This window comes from Lupinus angustifolius, chromosome LG17 (assembly GCF_001865875.1).
Source record: "Lupinus angustifolius cultivar Tanjil chromosome LG17, LupAngTanjil_v1.0, whole genome shotgun sequence".
Taxonomy (NCBI): domain Eukaryota; kingdom Viridiplantae; phylum Streptophyta; class Magnoliopsida; order Fabales; family Fabaceae; genus Lupinus; species Lupinus angustifolius.
In genome coordinates this window covers 20810937-20833351 of record NC_032025.1, presented here as the reverse complement: position 1 = coordinate 20833351, position 22415 = coordinate 20810937, and the positions used below count along the sequence as shown (strand labels likewise).

The 22415-nt window shown below is 29.5% G+C and overlaps 3 protein-coding genes across 4 annotated transcripts; 1 reads left to right on the top strand and 2 right to left on the bottom strand.

The window, feature by feature from the left end:
• Nucleotides 4326-6743, bottom strand: LOC109331540 (probable calcium-binding protein CML11). Of its 2 annotated transcripts, XM_019566105.1 has the most exons (3): nt 6122-6743; nt 4920-4961; nt 4326-4345 (listed from the first exon to the last, which is right to left on the bottom strand). In XM_019566105.1, exon 1 carries the CDS (start codon nt 6615-6617, stop codon nt 6126-6128), a length of 492 nt encoding a protein of 163 aa, XP_019421650.1. In that variant the 5' UTR covers nt 6618-6743; the 3' UTR covers nt 4326-4345; nt 4920-4961; nt 6122-6125. The 2 variants fall into 2 exon arrangements, with proteins under 2 accessions (XP_019421650.1, XP_019421649.1); XM_019566104.1 differs by lacking the exon at nt 4326-4345 and having other exon boundaries at nt 4815-4961; nt 6122-6741.
• Nucleotides 12462-15734, top strand: LOC109331542 (NADH dehydrogenase [ubiquinone] 1 beta subcomplex subunit 8, mitochondrial). The gene is made up of 4 exons (XM_019566108.1): nt 12462-12643; nt 12794-12880; nt 12969-13064; nt 15530-15734. Exons 1-4 carry the CDS (start codon nt 12506-12508, stop codon nt 15584-15586), a joined length of 378 nt encoding a protein of 125 aa, XP_019421653.1. The 5' UTR covers nt 12462-12505; the 3' UTR covers nt 15587-15734.
• On the bottom strand, nt 21590-22415 carry LOC109331541 (putative lipid-binding protein AIR1). Its single transcript, XM_019566106.1, has one exon. It carries the CDS (start codon nt 22305-22307, stop codon nt 21840-21842), a length of 468 nt encoding a protein of 155 aa, XP_019421651.1. The 5' UTR covers nt 22308-22415; the 3' UTR covers nt 21590-21839.

The window sequence follows — 22415 nt, the reverse complement described above, 5'->3', positions numbered from 1 at the left end:
ATTCATCATCAAACTATTTCAACAAGGAAAATTTATCTAAGTAGTGTAGTTTGACTTTTTATTTATCATATTAGTGCATCTTTTGTAAAATTTATGGGGAAGGTGTAGATTTTGGAGATCTCGTGTTTCTCATACACGACTTCACTTTCTTTTTTCCTCTCTAGAGGAACTCATGGATGAAGAGCACTAGAACTATGAAGTCATGGCCACTGAATATGATATTGCTATGAAATTTGAACTCGTGAATGTGAGACACAATTTCTTCATGTTATACAATTTTGAAGCCTCTGAAACATGGAAATAGTTCACTAACAATAAACTTACAACAGTTCACTAACAATAAACTTACAACCTGGATAGAAGAAACGAACAAAGCACGTTAGATTACAATTTTTTTTTATATTCTATATGAAGTTTAACAAAACACATTAGATTACAATTTTTTTATAGATTAAAAATCACATTACATCATAACTTATTTAAAATTTTCTTACTTTTTCCTTAAATTATGTTTATGGGCCACCCGCGAGCCGCCCACATGCCCAACGGAATGCCCACAAACCTGACGAGCAAAATAGACAAATGAACAAATTTTATATGTCCTGTCCACACAAAAAATTTAGGCTAGGTGAGCACGCCCACGAGCAATACCCGTTTTGCCATCTCTAATTTGTAGGTAAGGGAATAAAATATTAGGTGCTAGAGAAGAGAAATGGATGATATGGAATTGCGTGTTGAAATTCTATTAGTAAATGCACTAACTAATTGTAGTGATAAGGAATAAAATTAGAATCCCTTAAATGGTAGTAGGTTTTGTTTGATAGCATCAAGGAAATTCGATTGGCCAACTTAGGGGAAGGAGTTAAAGCATCCAAAATTAAATTGAGATGTATAGAAATTTGAACCACCCTATTAAATGCTTCATGAATGCTTCAACATAATTAATCTCTACATTAACTACACCAACTAAAATTCATGCAAATCCATTAAACTCTACTTCAATTTCGGCACAACTAAAAGAGCATTCGTGTGCATTAAATGAGGAACAGAAAAATGAGTCTTCCCATTTAATTCTCCATCAAATGGCTCCAACAAATGAATAAGAGGGAATTTTATTATGGGTTTAATATTTATACATCGACTGACAAATTATTCACCACTAATTTATTAATCATCATTGACTATAAAAAAATAATAAAAATTAATGGTAGAGGATGTGCTGTCATATCCTTTATTTCTCTTCTAAACAATTATTGTCTCTATCTTATATGAAAAAATATTATATCTTCTATGTATGCATTTAACCTTTCGTTCTCTTTACTTTCAAAATGTAATTTTTGTTCATTTCTTCCATCCGGAGTGTAAGTTTATTGTTGGTAAACTACTCCTCTATTTCAGAGGCTTCAAAATTGAATAACATGCATAAATCGTGTCTCACATCCACGAGTTAACGTTCGTTTCTCCTAGTAACAATTTCATATCAAAATTGTATTTAGTGGCCATGATTTCATAGTTTTCGTGCTCTTCATTCACGGGTTCCTCTGGAAAGAGAAAAAAGAAAGTGATGGCGTGCATGAGAAGCACGAGATCTTTAAAGTCTACACCTTCCCCAAAAGTTTTACAAAAGTTACACTAGAATGGTCAATAAAAAGTTGAACTATACTACTTGGATAAATTTTCCGTTTCAACAATATCATAAGAGATGCGAAGAGCAATTGTTATGTTGAGAGATACAGAAATAAATTCTATTAAACAAGGGGAAACACTCATCAATTAATTTTGGCATTTTATTTATTAGTAAAGAAGGTAATTGGAAAATATATTTCTCTCATTCCACAACTTTTGATGCTTAAGGTTATACACATAGTTTAAAGAATATAAAATTTAATAAAAGTTGACTAGAATAATCACATTTAATGCATATTGAAAACGGAGTTAAAAAAGAAATGAAGAAACCTGTGGTGAAAAGAGGAATAATAAGTAATGATATAATTTAAAAGTAAAATATAAATGTGTATTGAGTTTTCAAAACATCAATTTTTTTTAAAAATAACATGGAAAAGTTAAAACATCAAAAAATATGGAATGAATGGAGTAACAAAAGTCTTAAAACATTCAATAAAATGCTATTAACTCATTATTGACAATTTCTCATTTTCAAAATTTCTAGAAATGAAACTCATATTTTCTGAAGAGTGCATACTACCAAGCTTATGAGAATCTGAAGTCTATATTGCTCCCTTAAAATGTTGGGCATCATTAACCACTCTAATTTGTTTTTTGTGAAAGAAAAAAACTATATACTGATAGTGTACATCCTTTTTATTCTGGTATTGTGTTATATATCAGTCATATTTGATCAATATTGACTTTTAAATGTAATCAATGAATGCTTATAGTGATAGTATATATATATATATAAATATATATTATATTCTCATTTTTTTATTGAAAACCCTTTTTACTTCGCTCATCTCCTTTGAGGGAATATATTGGTTTATATTGCAAATATGTGAATTGTTATAAAAAATATTTAATTATTAAACTTTTGATTTAAATACAATTGTTCAATCGATCATATCAAGTGGTACACTTTGTACATATTTTTTTGAATACAAAATGTTCTCTTTTTCATGACTTCCAACACCACTCCCATCCTACACCACCCCAATAGAAATGGTAAAATGAGCCGCCCGACCTGTTTAATCCATGCCCGCAAATGCTCGCAAAAATTTAAGCGGACACGGGCATGCCCGCATTGGTTAACGGACAAAATTCAATACCCTGCTCGTTTTAAAACGGGCTAGCGGGTAGCACGCGGACATTGTTGAATAATTAAAAAAAATAAAAAAATTCATATAATAAATAAAATAAAATTAAATAAAGTAGTTGAAGATAAAAAATTAACAAAATTTTTGATATTTTATATGAAGTTTAACAAATCACATTAGATTACAATTTTTAGAGATTAAAAATCACATTACATCATAACTTATTTAAAATTTTCTTATTTTTTCCTTAAATTATATTTATGGACCAACTGCATACCCAACGGAAATGCCCGCAAACTTGGCGAGCAAAACAAGCCAAGCGAATCGGCAAATAGACAAACTTTGCATGTCCTGTCCGCAAAAAAATGAAAAGGTGTTAATGCTCGTTTTGCCATCTCTGCACCCCAAGTTACCATCTCCTCTCCAAAACCTATTTCTTTGGGAGCTTTAACACCTTTTCATTTTTTTTGTCACCGACCATAATCTTCAGCTTTTCATTTTTTAAAGGAACTTGATAAAAGTAAGTAAATTCAAATTTGATCAAACAAAACTTAAGACAAGAGAATTCACACCTAAATTGTGGTGTTAAATCACAATAATGAGAAAACATTAAAGTACATTTGGGCCATATTATACTATATAAAATTCAATTTTTTTGTTAATTATAAAAAAAAATTCATACCACAAAAATTCTCATTACATTAATTATAATCATGATCACAACCATAATTTAAAACATGGATGCAACCCTAGAGAAGAAGATTTGGTCTTAAACATGAAGCTTATTATCTTGGAGTTAATCTCTCACTAGATCATTCTTATCAATGTATTACATGCCTATAGCTATAGGTTCTTTATTGGGAGAAAGTATTATATAGTATAAGATTAATGGTATCAATCTTATCTCTATTGCTGATTTAAAATGAATTTATTTAATTTTAAACTATTAATATATCATCAATGTGATAATTTGGTTAGGATCATTTGAAGGATATAATAATTTCTCCATCTATTCTTGTAATAAAAATAAAAATTCATTTGATCCTAAAGCAATCGAGATAGGAAAAGAGTCAATAAAAATAGTTTCCAAGTCTTCAAAATTAACTTTTAGAAGAGCAATTTAGTCAATATTTATATTTTGTAAGGATCAAATAGAGATTTTTCATAGTTTAAGAGCAAAGTAATTCAGTGTTTTATTTGCTCTACAAATATCATGAAATAATTATAGTAAAAATAATGATAAATATTAACACACACAAAAATCATAAAATAAATTGTTCAGCTGTAATCTTCAAAAATCACACCTTTCAACATCCACATCACCCAAAAATTGATGTCTAGTACTCCTCATATGAGATTGGAGTACCACGACAATGAATAACCGGACTCGTAGAGATATGCAAAAAATATTCACAACAAGTTGGATCTAAGTTTATGTTTTTGGATTTGCGAGTAATTGAGATCCGAGATTTTAAAACTCACTGTTATATGGATAGGAGTTCGGGCAATGAGATACCTACATCCACGAGTACCAAACCGTTATTCATTCCTAAATATATATATATATATAGTTAATCCATAATATTATATTGTTAATTCATAAATGTAATTATTATGATGTTAAACAGTGATGTTGTATTGTTAATGTTATGTTGTTAATTGATAGGTACATTCCAATATTTTGTTGACCGAACAATTCTTACTAAATCTATTATACATCATAATGTTAAAATATACAATTTAAAATATGTTTACAACTATAAATCCATTTTATCATTTTTTCTCTCTTATTAATTACCTAAATATCATATAAGATTGTAGGAAATAAACACAAAATTACATAAATTACCCATAATTATTTTTAATGTTTTTTGAATTTATGGGTACTCATAGATCCTTTGATTACCCAAGGACCTATAGGTAGCAGACACAGTTGGTATTACACGAGTCTAGGGCAAATCTGAGTCCAAAAATGATAAATAAAGTTAATCGAAGTAATGCACTACCCAGATACATAACTCATTTTCTTCCTTAGATAGGAGAAGGGCATCAATTACGTTACAAAATCTTCCAACAACAATTAACCTAAGAAATAATATCTATAGTACTAGTGTACCACCAATGTCTACAAAAAAATTACTTAAGTCATGGCTGTGCCTTGAATCCATTAATCCAAGTTGGGTATCTAATCTGCAAGAAAAACAACACAAATGACCAAGAATAGCATATCTTAATCACTAATAGGATTACAATAAAATTTTAAGCTAAGTCTATAAATCACTTTTATATTCTAAAAAAGAACACAAAAGTGAGATGACTAGGGTATATTAAATGTGAAACATTTTTTTAAAAGCACCATAGTTTGATTCTGCTAAACGAATGAAATTTTTGCAGTCCCCAAACCATTTCCTAATGCTGATACAATCAATCAAAATATGATACATCAAATTAAATTTATTGGCAAATCAGTTTTTTGATTTTGCTAATTTTTACTTGACCTGCACAACATTGGGGTAAGTACACCAAAAATAATAAAAAAGTAAACTCTATTGGATTTCATTTATTTTCAATCATGCATAGATTTTGATCATAGATAAATATACAATCAACCCCAAAAGTGATTAGTTCTTTACCCAAAAGTTAAAAAAATACCGTTGATAATACCAGAAAAGATAAATATACAATGAACATGATCACATTATCTAATTCCCTAGTTTCTAATCTCTTATATCTAATTCAGGTTCCTAGTATAAGAGGTTTTTAATTGGTCAAATATATCATGATTAATGATCCTATCCAATTCTAGTAAGAAAAATGATATTTTTACAAAATGAAAAAAAAAGAACTCTCACCCCAATATGGGAGAAGATCTTGTTCATATCTACCTATTATTAACACTAAGATAAAGTAATATGGAGAATGCATTAATAGTGTAAATTTTTTAAATGTTTTAAATTGTATTCTAGAACATACTTGCAAACATACAATACTAAGATTATCTATGACTACAATTGCAGTAAAGTAATACAATGTAACCACAACACAACCACAACCACAACCACAACCACAACCACGATCTTAAGGTGGATGGTGAAGAGGGTGGTCGTAAGGAATGGAGTGCAGGAGATTGTGGGTTCGAGTTTCACCATCAACAGAAAAAGAGTTATAAAGTGGTTAGATGATAGGGCGTAGGAGGTTGAGGGTGGAGTCTCACCCACAACAAAATACTAACGTACTAACAACTAACAATTGCCGATAAAAAAAACCACAATCACAATCCCGATTTAAAATATTATTACATGTATTAAACTATTGTTCTAAGATGAAGGAGGATGAAGGATAGAGTTTACCTAATTAAGCCCAACAATTATCAAAAGCAGCAGAAGTAATAGCTTGAGAAAATTCCTGAAAACTGATACTTCCATCACCATCAGTATCAGCTTCTTTGATCATACCAGTTAACTCATCAGCAGTTAGGGCATGACCAAGTTTTGCCATAGAATGTGCCAATTCAGCTGCAGTTATGAATCCATTTCCATCTCTATCAAACATTCTGAAAAGTTTTCTCAATTGTTCCTCACTATAAGGTGATTTCGCCGGAAGAAGCTCCGGCGCCACCAGCGCCACAAACTCCGAAAATTCAACCAAACCATTGCTGTTGGTATCTGCTTTTTGTATGAAACTTTCTAACTGTTCCGGGCTAGGTTTCAGACCTAGTGATCGGAGAAGAGAACTTAGCTCCAATTGTGTTAGGCTTCCATCGTTGTTTCGATCGAATGAACGGAAAATCTCGCGTAACTCCGCGATTTGATCTTCATCTAAATTTACTTTCTGGGTTTTGCTCATTCTTTTGAATGATTATTTGATGTGAAATATGTTAACTAGGGTTGGTGTGATTCAAAGGGAGAAAAATGAATGCAATGGTGAAAGTTGAGTAATATTTGAGAGAGAGAAAAAATGGTGTAAGGGTTTGAAAGAGTGATTGGATGAGAGTGCTCTTCCTTTTCCTATGGTACCTGATCCGAAATTTCAGAGGTTTGAATTTCCCAGAAAATTTAGACATTGAAGTTTGGTCATATGAGATTATAGGATATACTAAATGTTTATTTCATTTTATTATCATGTTTTTTCGATCTTACCAATTCAGATCTAAAAAATTAAAAACTTATTCCCAATTTTTTTAAACGTGAGTCAAATTAGTTATTTTTAACATAAACTTGACTTAATTTAGAAAAAATCGGAACCATTTTAGGATTTTCAATTTTTGAGATATTAAATTGGAAAGGTAAAAAAAAAATACGAGAGAATGAAATGTATTTTACTCTAGGATACATGATGATTTTATTAATTTATGATAGGAAGATGAATGAAAAATGAAGGAAAGTTTTTTATGATAGTTTACTTGTATAAGTAAATGAAAAAATGGTGGAACTTGTGTCATTTTTCCATGGGAGAATAATAGCAACAAATTAAATTTTATCGTGACTAATTCTCTATTCATCTTGAAAATTTATGTTTGTATTAATAACCTCATGCTTTTAAACATGATTGATTCCTTAAAATTCCAACAAAAACAAATAGTACATAAGAAGTATATTATTTTCTTCTCATTTTCTTTCCGTTTTATATTATGCCACATGAGTAGAAAATCATTATATTTTTTACTCATTTTTTCTTCTCAGCATTTCTTTTATTAATCATTTTTCTATGGGATTTCGATTTATGTTAATATAGAAAGAACCCAGGAACTTCTTTATGTTATTTTATGAATATAAAAGATAGGGTGAGGATGGGAGAATAAAATATATTTGATGGGTTCTAAAGTCAAATCAGGAAAAGATATATTCTTATTAATTGTATTTTTATTTTATACTTTTTGGTTTATATATTAATTGTATTCTATAGAATCTTCTATTCTTTTTTGCTCAAATAAACTCAAATTACACGTAATTTTATTATAAAAAAACAAAGAGCCCTATTTTTCTTATTCTTAAACCCATAATGTTTTCGATTAGTGGATATTTGCGGATATCCAACGAATTTTTAATTATAATTATATATAATTCGTAATAATGAATATGTAAAAATAATTATTATATGAATAATATGATAAATTTATGATGTCAAATATGTATAATTTATTATAAAATAATAATAAAATATATAATATATAATCTTAAAATAATAATAAAAAACTATAAGATATACAAAAATTTAATTAAAAACTAACTTTCTAAATTTGCGAGTATACACGAGACGGATATCATAAAACTTATTGTCACCCAAAAGCTATTATTACAGGTAGCCGTTGCAGGTATTTCCACGGGTCGGATTTTTTGTCATTCATACTAAAAACCAACAGGTGTTATGTAAAACCTTATTGAATCTTCATATATCATATCATGTTAAAAGTCAAATGTTTGATTTGTATTAGTGATATTTGTTGAGAGGGGCATTTCGTGATCCAAAATGATTTGTGCTCTTAATTATACTAAAAAAGGAAATGAGGATTAAATCATTGAGTAGATGTGATAAAATTATTCATAATCTATCCACCAAATCAAAAAAAAAAATCATCTAAGTTTACCCATTAGAGCTAATAAATTTAAATGGTTGGAATGCAATGAATAATTTTAGTAATTGATGGACTTGAATCCATCTATTATATCTAATGAATATATCCATTTGAACAGATATCTCATCCATCTAAAAAAACAAATATTAGGAAATGATGCTCATTACTTTTCAATTTCATTTAATATTCAAGATAATTAAATTCATCCAAATACATTAACGATTATTAGTCTCACTTTGAATATTTTATTAAATTAAGATTAGTTATAGGACATGTATATGTAATTAATATTAAAATTTTATTCTTATGTACATAACATATATAAATATTTATTATTAAATTTTTTACAAGTAGAACCTTAAATGTTGCATGCTTATAGAATATTGAAAAAAATTTAAGTTAAAAAATACTTTTATAAAATTAAAAGTACTTTTTTAAAACATGATTTTTAAAAATGTTTTTTTAGAACTTCTTTTTTTTAAAAAGGTGATTTTTAATTTTTTTGTGAGATAGCTTCAAATAAATAATTTTCTTCAATAGTGTTTTTAGTTCAAATAAAAATACACTAGATTTTTTATCCATCCATTCAAATCCATAAAAATGGAACCATAGATGGATTGAAATTCATCCATTAAATTTGGATATGGATAGATTGAATAATTTAAAATATTGTTAAAATGGACTTATATGGATTGATCTAAGGTCTTTCATCCATCTAGTAGTATCCAAATTCAAATTCATCCAAACTTACCCATTTGTCACACATATCATTAAGTTTAGGAGGATTTAGGATTATTCCAATACAGACTATAATTCAAAAAAAAATATTGAATTATTTCTTAATATTAATAAGATGTATTTATATTTTTATTAAATATACTAATCATGAGTTTAATATCTATATACAAATAATATTAGTTATTAAATTCCCAACATATTATTATCATTCATATATATACACGGATAATTGTTAAGTGCCAAATTAGTCATATTTTATACACTTTTTTACAACATCTTAACTACTTAATCAACTCATATGAATGAAATTATACTAATACATGATTAAAATTTTGTTTAAATGGCTAAATCTCATATATGTAATATTTTGTAGGCTTAATCCGGAGGAATCATGACAAAAAGATAAGTGTTGAACAAACACAATAATTCAACCATGACTAGTCCGAATAAAATCGCGATATCACATTTGTTCACTATTGGATCGGGCTGAACTTTGAATATATTGTTTCTAATTGATGGCTCTACAATATGAATAGTTGGATCGTCAAAATGAGAAAAGCTCGATGCGCTGAGCATAGGTTTCCATGCTTAGTGTACACAACAACAAAAATCAGCATTTAGCCACCTTTTCATATGCGCTTAGCGCAACAGCCGCATTCGGCACAATGGGTGGTGCACTAAATGCACTTTGGTGCGCCCAAAGCAAGTTGGTGCACTATAAGGTCACAAATAGAAAGTTGGGCGTGTGCTGAACACTATTTAAGGACTTCTAACTCGAACCATTGGACACACACTTTATAATATTGATTTGTAATACTTCTTTTTTGAGTTTCTAGAATAGTTTGGCTCATTGTAGTCATAGAATCAAGGTATAAGTACTAGAGGAGTTAATTTATGCTTACTTGTATGTGGTTCTACCACCCTATGAGTTGTGTTTTATCCTTATCTTACTTACACCTTGTGAACATGAGTAATTAAAACTCTTGTTGAGATTGAATGTAACGTGAGCTTGATGTATATACATTGATTCACTATTAATTCATGAAGTTTTGATTATATTTGAGTTATGTATTTACTTTATGCTTACTTTGAGGCTGATCAACTTTTTGCACGACTACTGAATAAATTGCTTAGTTCCTTACTTGCATTATTTTGAACTTGCATAACTCAACGAGTGGTATATTTTTTAGACATAGATTTGTATTATTTATCATCTTATACGTTTTACTTATTAGTATTTGGACATACTGGTAATTCTATAATACTATAACTCTCAAACTGAATGACATAGACTACTAGATATAGAGATATACTTAAAGGTTCATAAAACTTAATTTTTCATTGTAGTTACTAAACATAGAGCTATATTTGGTAAAATGTTAGTATAGACCAAGACATTAGCGGTTATCACAATTGTGGTGTTCTTTTAGTAATTTTAAGAATCAGGCGTGTACAAATAGTAAGTGTAAAGTTCAATCCTAGCTCCTTTTATCATTGTATTACAATTTTGAGTTATTGCGTCACCAACTAAACAATCCTTTGAATCATAACTTGAAATAATAATTTTTAGTTGAAAAACTAGTATCTAGCAAGTCATTGTGGATATGACAACCCCTACTCTATACTTATATATTTGTGACACCAAGGTAGTTTTATGTTCCTATTTGCCGTTAGCAATAGTTAACTCGAGGACGGATCTAAGACCCGATAACAGAATATGCAATATATATTAAAAATTGAAACAATAAGTATCATATATATATATATATATATATATAAGGTAAAAACACTAATGTTAAAATATACTTTTTTAAATATAGGTAATCAAATAAATTATGCACTTCATAATTAATCTCTATGTGACCTCATCTTTTTAAATTATTGAATGATTAACTCATTGTCAATATTATTAAATTATTCTCACTCAGTATAAGTCACTAGATTCATCCATACATCTCTCATTTGATAATCTTGGCAGTCTTGCAATTAAAAAATTTACTTTTAGAAATGGTTAAACATAATTTGGCAAAGGGGATAAAATATATTTGAAATAAAGCAAAATAGAAAAATAAAATTATAAATTACAATAAATTATAGAATGTGAAGATGTTAGGCACCTCATACATACCATTATAAAAACGACATTTATATCAATTTCAAAACATTAACTTTATCCTCTTATTATTTAAAAAAGACCAAAAAACATACTTTTATTTTTTGTATCTAGCATGGAAGTACATACTTTTACGTATCTCTACTGCAATAGAGAAATTCAGGCTACACACTTCTTCTGGCAAATAGTTAATTTATTAATATTTTTAATATAAAATTAACAAGCTACAATAACACCACAAGACACTAGGTCTATAGTGGTGCTATGCTACTTTGTATTATAAGGTTGACATGATAAAATAGCATAACAATGCACTCGATCTATAGTGAAACTACTTTATACTATTTTATTATTATGAAAAAAATAAAGTTGCACGACAAAACACTCGGCCTAGTGGAACTACTTTGCATTGTTTTAAAATTATTTAAGAAAAATATAACAAGGCAAAATAATGTGACAAGACATTATTACCACAAAATAAAGTAGTGCGCCAAGACACTCGGTCTGTAGTGAAACTACTTTACTTCACTTTTAAAAGTATTAAGAAAAGTATAACTAGATAAAGTAGTGTGACGAGACACAATCCCTTTAGTGGAACTACCTCACCTCCCTTTTGAATTATTATAACAACATACAGTAGCACGACAATGCATTTAACCTATAATTGAACTACTTTAAATTATTTAAAAAATTAACAAGATAAAATAATGTGATAAGATACTCGATCTATAGTGGAACTATCTTACTTTGTTTTAAAAAAATAATATAACAAGGCAAATTAGCACAACATGGCATTCGACCTATAATTCAACGAGATTAAAAACAATACTACCATTCCCGACCCTGTTGGGTTTTGGTTAACTCGAACCCACAATAACTCGTCCAAAACGTATACTATTCATGATGTCATAACATATAGTAGGAAAGTATTCTTTCTTCACAATCTTGCAATTTCATAATTTCACATATATCAATCAAGTTCAAGACGAGTTCACAGTAGAGAATCAATTATACAAAACTCGAACCTAGAAATTGAATTCGGATAAAACTCAAACTTAAACCCTATCACAACATATTTTCTCATTAAATTCGATTTGACTTTTAACAAATACTTATAGACTCGTTTTTTATTGTCATCCTCAAGAATAACAAAAGTTTTTTTAAATATTTTATATGAAAATACATATAAAAATGAGCCCAAAGTAAAATCTATAAAACCCGGCCCAAATAATAAATCCTAAAACACAGTTCGTATTAAAATGTTAATTACTTCATAGTTTGTGAAAGAATCAAAGGGATCAAAAAACCATGGCAGGAAGATTGACAAACGCAGCATCAAGGATCTTAGGCGGAAACGGCGTCGTTTCAAGATCAGTAGCTTCCTCTCTTCGCCTCCGTTCCGGTATGGGCCTCCCCGTTGGAAAACATATCGTACCTGACAAGCCCGTTAGTCTCTTAACCCTAATCTTTCTATTCATTTTCGATGTTATACATAGTTGGTCCTATACCCGATAAAAATAAAAGACTGTGTTACGCAGTCGATAGTCAACTTAAAACTTTGTCGAAACATTTTATTTATTTATTTATTTATTTCAGCTTCCGGCTAGTGATGAACTTATGTGGGACAATGGTACTCCATATCCTGAACCCTGTATTGATCGTATTGCTGATACTGTTGGAAAGGTGATAACATTTTTTTTTTCTCTTTTTTTTTTTGGATTTAATAATTGTGGAGAAATAGTTATTTATTTTATTTATTTTTTTAAAACAGTATGAAGCATTGGCATGGTTGAGTGGTGGATTGAGTTTTTTCGTGGGTCTGGGATTGTTGGCTGTGTGGAATGACAAAGCCTCCAAGATTCCATTTGTAAGCGCCTCGATTTTCCGGCATATCGCATTTGTTATTAGATTAATCTGCTTACATTTATCCTCCCTAGAGATGACAATGTAATCGAACCAGTGAGTACCCATCCAAGCCCAACCGAATCAGATGGGAAAACCGCTTTGTTTGAGTTTGGGATTGGTACTGGTGATTTCGCCCAACTCGAATTCACCCCCACTTGTCTGTAGATATAATACTGAAGATAGGGTTATAAATGAAGGTTTTTACGAAACTATCCTTATATATGTGTTTGGGTTGAGGAAACTCGAAAGTCGACTGGGGTGAGATGTAGTTCATTTTTAAAACCTTGCAAGGTTTGGGGATGGGGAAGGTAAAACGCGAACCCAACCGGTTGTCATTCATAATCCTGCCCAGAACCCACTAGATGGGAGTCTTGTGCGCTGGTCTTCCCTTTTATATTATCTATCAATCACAGATAATTCATGATTAATTTAGATAAAATTTTGTGATCGTCTTAATGTTTCATGTATATTATGTTTGTTGATTTCAAATCTGTGATAGTTGTTCATAAGATATTATTTAGAATGTTAAATGTGATTGAGATTGATTATTGTTGGAACTTAGAAGGAAATTATTTTTCTCACTCGTTGCATAGGGGACGTGTTTTTAGTTTTCAAGTATTACCATATTAAAGATCATCTGGGCCTGTTGCGTATCACGTCTTTAAGTAGGACTTATCTACATCCTTTACCTATCTTAGGACTTAGGGTGTTAAAAGATATTTTACTGTGTATACTTCTGAGATTGTATATCATATTAGTTCTGTAACCGAAAATCGGGGCAAGACAGCTCCAATTTTCGGTTACGCGACTATATTAATATTGTTTTACACACCTAAGCTAGATATGGTTATAATGCTGAGGCACCCTGATGGTTAGATGAAGTACTGACCGACAGGGTTGTAAAGAGACCGTCTTGGTCCTTTCGTCATAGTGGACCTACGGAAGTAAAACTGAATTTTGATGTAAGTTTGAAATGAAGGTTAATAGGAGAGAAAGTAAAAAAAAAACAAAAGACTCAACATGCATCCTCAATATTTCACCATTTATCTATCTTAGTTATTGATATTATGTTAGAATTTCTGTTGATGACAGTGTTATATTTTTTTCTTTGATAGTGTATACCATTTTTTTATAAGCAAATTTTTTACTCCAACTAATACCGGAGGGTACCAAACCAACCGAAAAGAGTTGCATCACCTTACTCTGGCAATACAATGTGAAGGACTCATACACCAATATACAAAAAGATCATTTGATAAACCCACATCAAAGTTCTCTTGCCTGAAAATCATAGCATTTTTTTTAACCGCATTTACCGTAGAACATTGAGACAAACCTTGTAGCTTGCTTATCGTGAACGATATTGACTTGGTCCTGAAAGTGCTGAAAGAGGCAACCTTGCTACACAACATTAACACCAAGCCAATTATAAAACTTGCACCAAATGTATGCTGCAATAACGCATTACCAAAATAAGTGTGTTGACACGCCTCATCAAGAAGCATGTACAGCATACAAGATTAGGAACAGTCACCGCGATGACATAAATTAATCTTAGTTGGAATCCTATCCAAGAATAGCTGCCAGACAAATGCTTTAACTTTAGAAGACACCTTCGACTTCGAAAGTTTTTTGAAGAAACCACTATTTCCAGCAACCATAACATGAGGCACAGTTTGGTAGTTATGTTGAAGTCAAGAGAATGATGCTTTAGCTGAAAACATCCCCCTGCTTCCGATTTCCAGGAACAGACATCATCCCTATTCTCAATAAGCTACGACCACCCACTAGATTTAAAAGCTCCTCCTGAAGCGACCCTTTTCCAGTCAAATAATTCTCTGCGCCAGGACAGAGTCCAAATCCAAACACCACCAACCCAATGACCACAATTACTAATCACTATCTTTTTCGTAAAGATGCTGCATATAGTGTATACCATTTTAACTCCCTCTTTTTATCCTGATTGCATTCTTGCTTGTACTTGCGTGGATTCCGAACATTCATGATCCATATGCGAATGAGTCGAATTATTTATCCATCAGTTTATAAGTGGATCTGGGATTTGGGATTGTGAAAGATGTCCAGGTGGAAATATTCTAGTTATTTGTTTCTACCCGCACTAATATTTCTGAATAAATTAAAGAGTATAGACCTATTTTAGTCCCTCTAAATTTGTATGTACAACTTAATCATTTTTATGACTCATTAGAGGGACTATTATGACTTATATTCATGATCTTTGAGTATTAGTTTGGATTTCTACTTTTTCCCGGAATCAATTTCGTTTACAAAAATTTTCGAAGACAAAGATGAGTGTTCACTCTAAATTAAAATGACATGCATTAGCTATATCTTTTTTGATATGTTTTGTTTTGAAGCTTCATATGCACATGCTGACAAATTTATATATTAATTTCTCTGTATCAGGCACCAAAAGTTTATCCATATGACAATCTGCGAGTGGAGCTTGGTGGTGAACCATAGGTAGGTGTTGAAGAAAATGATGTGTTGTGATCATCATGTTTCATGTAATTCTTAATTTTCATTTATTTGTGTTCCAATGTTGTTCAAAATAATGGATTGTGTGAAACCAACTATAAGAATTCAACATTTCAATGTGACTTTGTTCTTTCAATTTGTAATCATTCTCATATCTATGGTGGCTATTGGAACATCATTGTGCTCAATTTGTGGACCCTATGGGACCATATCTGTCGTCCCACTTTTTATATTACTTAATGTACCAGTAATTCTGTTTGGTTGAAAAAAATTATTTAAGTTAAAATTACTACTAGAAACTACTACTAGTTTCACTAAGTAATTTTTTTTCCAAAAGCTACTCAAAATGCATTTTTAATCATTGAATTTACTATGTAAACGGATTATTTCTGTGATTAGCAATATGAAAAAAATGCAGGTGTTAATACATATTTTCAAGTGATAATATTATTAATATTTGAATCCATCAGCAAAGTTTTAATTGCATTTTGAAATATGGGTATGGTATAGTAATATTATAATTTGAATGCATATGTAATGAGTGTACTGTTATATGTAAAGATTTATATATAATTGTTACATTATGTATCATTTATTTGTATTACTTTTTGATTGAAGAGTCAATGATGATAAAACATGAATGATAGATATAATAATATTATATAAAACTTATATACTATACATACATATTTTTTTCATATAATATGCCATTATTAGACAGAAGGAAGAGAGGCAGCTTTGCATATATTATTAAATGCATTTTCTTTGATGTCACAAATTATATATAAGGTTTTAATTGATTATAATTATTATGTTTAATTTACAATAAATTTGCACTTAGAATCGTGATTGTTAATATCATTTTAAGAGTTAACATAATTAATAAATAAATAAATAAAGCAATCTATGACAATTACCATAGTTATATTCAAGACACGTGCACCCCTTTCCCCTAAAAAACACAAATTGTTTATCTAAAAAAACAATTTATTTTGGTACTTCCAAAGATATTATCATACATTTGGTAGTAACAAAATATTCTATTAATAAGAAACTGATTTTTTTAGGGGTATGTGAATATCCCTCCTAATAAATGTTATATACAGAAATTAAAATGTTAACATTTTTAGATATTCTGAAGATATAATGGAGTCTTATATCACTATTTAAATGTTTTGTGGGTTAAAGAATTGATTTAGAATACAACATACCCGAAGCTTTAGAATTCTCAAATAAGACATTTCTTTTAAGTGTTGGCTATCAAAATTATATTTAGGTTTTTTGAGGATGATTACAGTAAATATTTTAAGAGTTTCATGTCTTGCATTGTGGAAAAAAATATTGTGTGTATTTTTCACTCAAAAGTTGACATCAATTAATAAATAAACATTGAATGATATACTGTGCATAAGAAACACTGAATTGCAATTATATATATTATTTTCTCAACTTTGAAACTATTATACTAAAAATTAAGGTGTCACTATGTTATTTTTCACATATTTTTTATCAGATAAATTTTTTAAGAACAAATTTAATGATATTTTGGTATTTCTAAAAAACTTGTTCTTGAGAACGATACTTGTTGGGAGGAACACTCACTTACTCTGAAAAAGATTGATTATTTATCCAAAAGAATGAAGAAATACATTTGTTAGTACTAAAAAAACTTATTGGTATAAAAACTATAAAATTAATGTGGGGAGCATTCGATTTTATATGAACCAATTTAATACTCTTAATAATGAGTTTAAATTTTGAATAAGTTCTGATATCCTATGTCAGATTATATTTTGCACCAAAAACAATAAAACAAAGATAGAAAAATAATGAAATTTTAATTATTAATATTGCATACTTTTATTAATATAAGACAATATTTGGGATATGATTTAAAAGAATTGTTGTTGAATTTGAGGCCTCTCACTCATAACTGTTGGAGAGTATATGCTCAATTTAATACACACTAATTCTTTTTTCTTTGTTGATAAGTACTAAAAAATAAACACAAGGCTTTATTATCATCTAACTTTTATTGATTTATTAGAGTTCAAGTTGGATATTCCATGGTCATTTTTTTTTTGTTTCAAAGAATTTTAGAACTAAGTTAATTTAATCCTTTGTGTTATGTATTCACAAAATCTTTGGCCTTTTCAATCCAGCTAGCTAGAAGCATAACACAAATATATTTGGTACCTGACAAATTTTAAAGAGTTGTATTATTTGTCCTGATACATTTAATATCTAGCTAGATGTCAATTTTATTCCAATGATGTGTCAATTTTATTTACTGAAATAAACTATTCACTTTAAACATTATATTTGTTGGAACTTCTACATTTTTGCAAAAGTTTTCAATTATCACGTGATTTTTTTACACAGTTCCATATTTATTGCACACATGATTGTCTTGTAACATACTTTGGAGTATTGTCCTCGAATATTGGCAATTAGATTAATTTGGTAAAATTGGCAGATTAATATATTTTTATGGTATGAGTAATTATTTACTTTTTTTTGGGTTATAAGGAATCCTTTTATTATATGTGGCTAAGGAAGTGAATGATATGAGGACTCGGCTTGACAAGAAAGTCCGACTTTTAAAAACAGATTTGGTTCGCACTCATAATAAAACAAATATTTGGATTTTTTAGGATTGTGACAATCTGGTTCGATCAGGTTAAAGTTCATTAATCTTAAATAACTCAAGAAAGATATAGACGACTACTGAAAATTAAAAATTAAAACGAATATATTTTAATTTAATATTTTGTTCCATCCAATCTAAAAAGAGAAAGAAACATTAATCAAATATAAATATATTATTAATTATATATGTAAAACATTTATATAATTATATATAATGTCATCCAATCTAATCGAATAGTTTAACAACTTTAATTTTATAATTATGTTTTTTTTTAAATCTCACTACCTAAATTTTTAGATGGATCTCCTATCTCGATGTGTTAGTCATCACGATCTTGGATTAACTTTGCCCAAAGATTATTGAATCTAGTTTATGCACTTTAGGATTTATATACTTAGTAGTGGTATTAGTTTAATGTAAATTCTAATTTGAGTTTAGAAAGAATCTAATCTCTTATAATACATTAATCAAACCTCTTAATAAATGTAGGCCTCTTTTCTATTTTGTATTATTTAATGTTAGAACACACTATTTTATGAACTACTATTCAAAATCAACGTGAAAAAGGATTCAATCTTTCACCTGCCATTTTAGTAAGTGAGAAGCATGTGTTTTATATATGAAATTAAACTAAATTATCTCTAGAGGGTTCGATATGAAAGAGTTTGTGATATGTGATATTAAAAAAAATTCGATGATATAAATTTTGAATTATTTTTAAATAAAAGAATATCTAAATTATAAAATGAAATTTAACCTTATATTCTAATATTGGACTCTTTAATATTAAAGATGATACTTGCACTTATTTTATTTCCATTCTTTTTGTTGTTTCTCTCCACATTGCATATCACGGGACAAACAGTGCTTAGAAAATCTAAAAGTTAGGTCCCATATAATTCCACAAAACCACTTAGAAACTTAATTTTTTAAGCCATATTCTTAAAAATGTTAAATATAAAATAGAGAAAGATTTTAATTTTTTTTAATGATTTCAACAATTTGGTGTTTTTTTATTCCATATTTACTTTATTTAATGTTAAGAGAATATATTAGGAAAATTTGTTAGAAGGATATATATAATGTCAGTCTACAACTAGTACTAAATTTCTTTTTTATATTCGTTTCAAGCAAGTCTGAAGGAAAAACGACATACTAGATGCAAAATGAGGGAAGCTTTTGCTAAAACTAACATAAGAGTTGTGTTAATATATTAAGTATATATTATAATGACAATATAGTATATTACACTTGAGAAAAGCTAAGAGAAAGATGAGATAGTTGGTAATGGTGGAAACATGTCAGACTGCCTATCATGAGTCTATTATTTGATCTATAATAGATTAGGCTAGACCAGACTTTTTTCGTGAATAGGTCAGACTCAGGCTTTTTGAAAAGCTTATTACTTTAACAGGTCAGACTTTAAGCTATCCAAAAGGCCTATGAAGCCTAACAAACCGACCTATTTAGTTATTTATGCAATATATTTATATTATACAATTTTAATATAAGTAATATTATAATATATATGTAATTCTAATATAAAAATGTATACAAAAATATAATTTAATTGTTAGAGTTAAAAAAGTCTAATTAAAAGTAAGAATATTACCATATTTAAATGTATACATCATATTTCAAGATTATATACTATAACATGCTTTTAAACATACTAATAGGTCAGACTAGGCTTTTAAACAGGTCAGACCTAGACTTTAAAAAAAATTAAACAGACTAATAGGTCAGACCCAACCTCCTATATGCTATATAAGCTGAATCTATTTAAGGCAAAGTCTGGTCTGACCTGTCCTATTTTCATCCTTAATTGTTGGTAAAGGTTGATTGAAATAGAAATAACAAGAAAGTAGTTAAATAATTTAAAAAGAATTATAAGCCAAAAATTCATTATTTAGTACTCGAACCGAAATATATTATAAGTAACTCACTCCTATTATATCCTAAGCTGTGGTACAAATATAATTTTCTACAAAATTTAAGGGTAAGAATGAGATATTAACTATTGAAAGTTGTATTTGTGTTAGAGAACCTACCTTTTTAAAGTTACAACCCACTCTTATATCCGATTGGCATTAGAATCCATTCACACAATTAATTTTTACACTATCTTTTATATTTTTTGGTTTCCCACATATATTCTCGCACTGGAATAATCATGTCCAAACCGAGAATATCTACCAGACTTCTTTTTATATATTGTAACAAAATCATAATTGTAATTTTCGGCCGCATCGGTTATAATGCACTATAATTTGAAACACCCATTACAAATTACAATATTCATTTTCTACAAAAATACTCCATATATTTATTAACAATTTTTTTAATAAATTTATTGACCATGTAAATAAACTATAATTTATCAAATAAATTACAAGTTTGTAACGCCAATCACATACTAAATATTTATCCAACTACACATTTCAAATCCATTTATTACTTAAATGGATTAATAGATACAGCTGGTGAGCAAAGTGGTACAAAATGTCTATGTTAATTGAGTATGTCTGACTAGTTAAACTCTTCAATAATATAACATACCTTCTAGGGTTCCATAATCCATATCATGATTAGTTTTCTTCTTCTTTATTATATAAAAAATAATAGCCCATTGCATGGACATACATAACACACAAGCCTCGGGCTCATTTATTTATCCACCGACAATATAAAAATTTATATACAGTTAGTACATTATTTATCATTTATTTGTGTTACATTTAGTTAAGCGTCAATAATAAATGAAAGTGAATAATAAATGATACAATGACAATATAAAAACTCTAACATTATCGGTGCATAAATCTTTTTCTCATCACATTTTCCATGCTAGTGTTTTTTCCCCAGGTTTTTTAACGTGATTGGAGGGAAAGTGACTTATCATATCAATTGTTGACCTTATTTACCAAAAATAAAAGAAAGATATACCATACAAAGTTTTAAATCTAGTTAACGACCACTACCGATACAAATATGATAAGGTTTGGGAGTCAAGAAAATACTATCATGATTATACAACTACATATGCTCACGATTGTCTGAAACATAAGTAGTCTATCTGAAGAGTTTTTTTTGTTTCTCATATGTATCATCGCACTTAAGACAATTATGTTTGAGTCGGGAACATCCACAAGTACGTGAGGCTAACTCTCCCAGCGGACATTTTTTCCATCCACAAGAGTCGAACCCGAGACCTTGCTTAAGGGGAATCAAACATATACAACTTGAACCAACGCCCGTTGATTAATAGTATGAAGAGTTTATAAAACAACAACCTATATTTAAAATCTTGATAGGATACACTGAGAATATAAAATTTGTTAATAATAAAACAAAGAAACACTGTAGTTCATTAATCTTTGGTTCCCTTAGGAACTTACATAAGTAAACACAAGGGAATTTATTTACTATGTCACTCTATGACCATATAAAAGCAAGCACTAAAAATGAAGGGATAACGAGTAATTAGTTATCCATGCACATACAAGAATCACACACTTAGCAATGAAATTTTCAAAAAAGAAATGGAAAAGCAAATAGCATAGACAAAGCATATATTAGTAGATATGATTAAGCACATTGGAAACTTTTAGGAGCATCCTTTGAGCAAACATTGAGAAGCAAGCTAAGTGAGATTGGAATGTTGAGATTGATGCCCAAAATATTTGCCTTTAGGGCAGTGCATAGGCACACTGCCGCCTCCACGTCAGCAAGGCCTTGAATGAGGGTGCAACATGGAGTCACCGGTGGTTGACCCAAAGTCACATTAAGTAAACCGTTTAGCACATTGGCGCATACGCCTAGTTTGAGTGCATCACGAGGACATGATGCACTCGAACCCCCTGATCCTCCGGAACCACCCGATCCTCCAGAGCCACCTGATCCTCCGGAGCCTCCGGACCCACCTGAGCCATAGTGCGACTTGTGCTTCGGCTTTGGGCTAGGACTAGTGCATGTCCCACAAGATGTGACAAAGGCAAAGAAGAGGACGTTTAGTGTGAGGAAAAGAGCAAGGGATGAAGAGGTTTTTGAAGCCATCTTAAAACTCTTATAGCCAACTAATCACTCTAAAATACTAGTGTTTCTAGTTAACTATAGAGATTAAGAGAAGAGTGTTTGAGAGGATGTGAGTTATTACTAGTATAT

What these genes read in the sequence shown, in the direction of transcription:
- LOC109331542 (XM_019566108.1), top strand. Translation starts at nt 12,506, where the DNA reads ATGGCAGGAAGATTGACAAACGCAGCATCAAGGATCTTAGGCGGAAAC. An exon ending in ATATCGTACCTGACAAGCCC is followed by an intron (nt 12,644 to 12,793) that starts GTTAGTCTCTTA and finishes TATTTATTTCAG; the next exon opens with CTTCCGGCTAGTGATGAACT. An exon ending in AAGCCTCCAAGATTCCATTT is followed by an intron (nt 13,065 to 15,529) that starts GTAAGCGCCTCG and finishes TCTCTGTATCAG; the next exon opens with GCACCAAAAGTTTATCCATA.
- LOC109331540 (XM_019566105.1), bottom strand. Translation starts at nt 6,617, where the DNA reads ATGAGCAAAACCCAGAAAGTAAATTTAGATGAAGATCAAATCGCGGAG.
- LOC109331541 (XM_019566106.1), bottom strand. Translation starts at nt 22,307, where the DNA reads ATGGCTTCAAAAACCTCTTCATCCCTTGCTCTTTTCCTCACACTAAAC.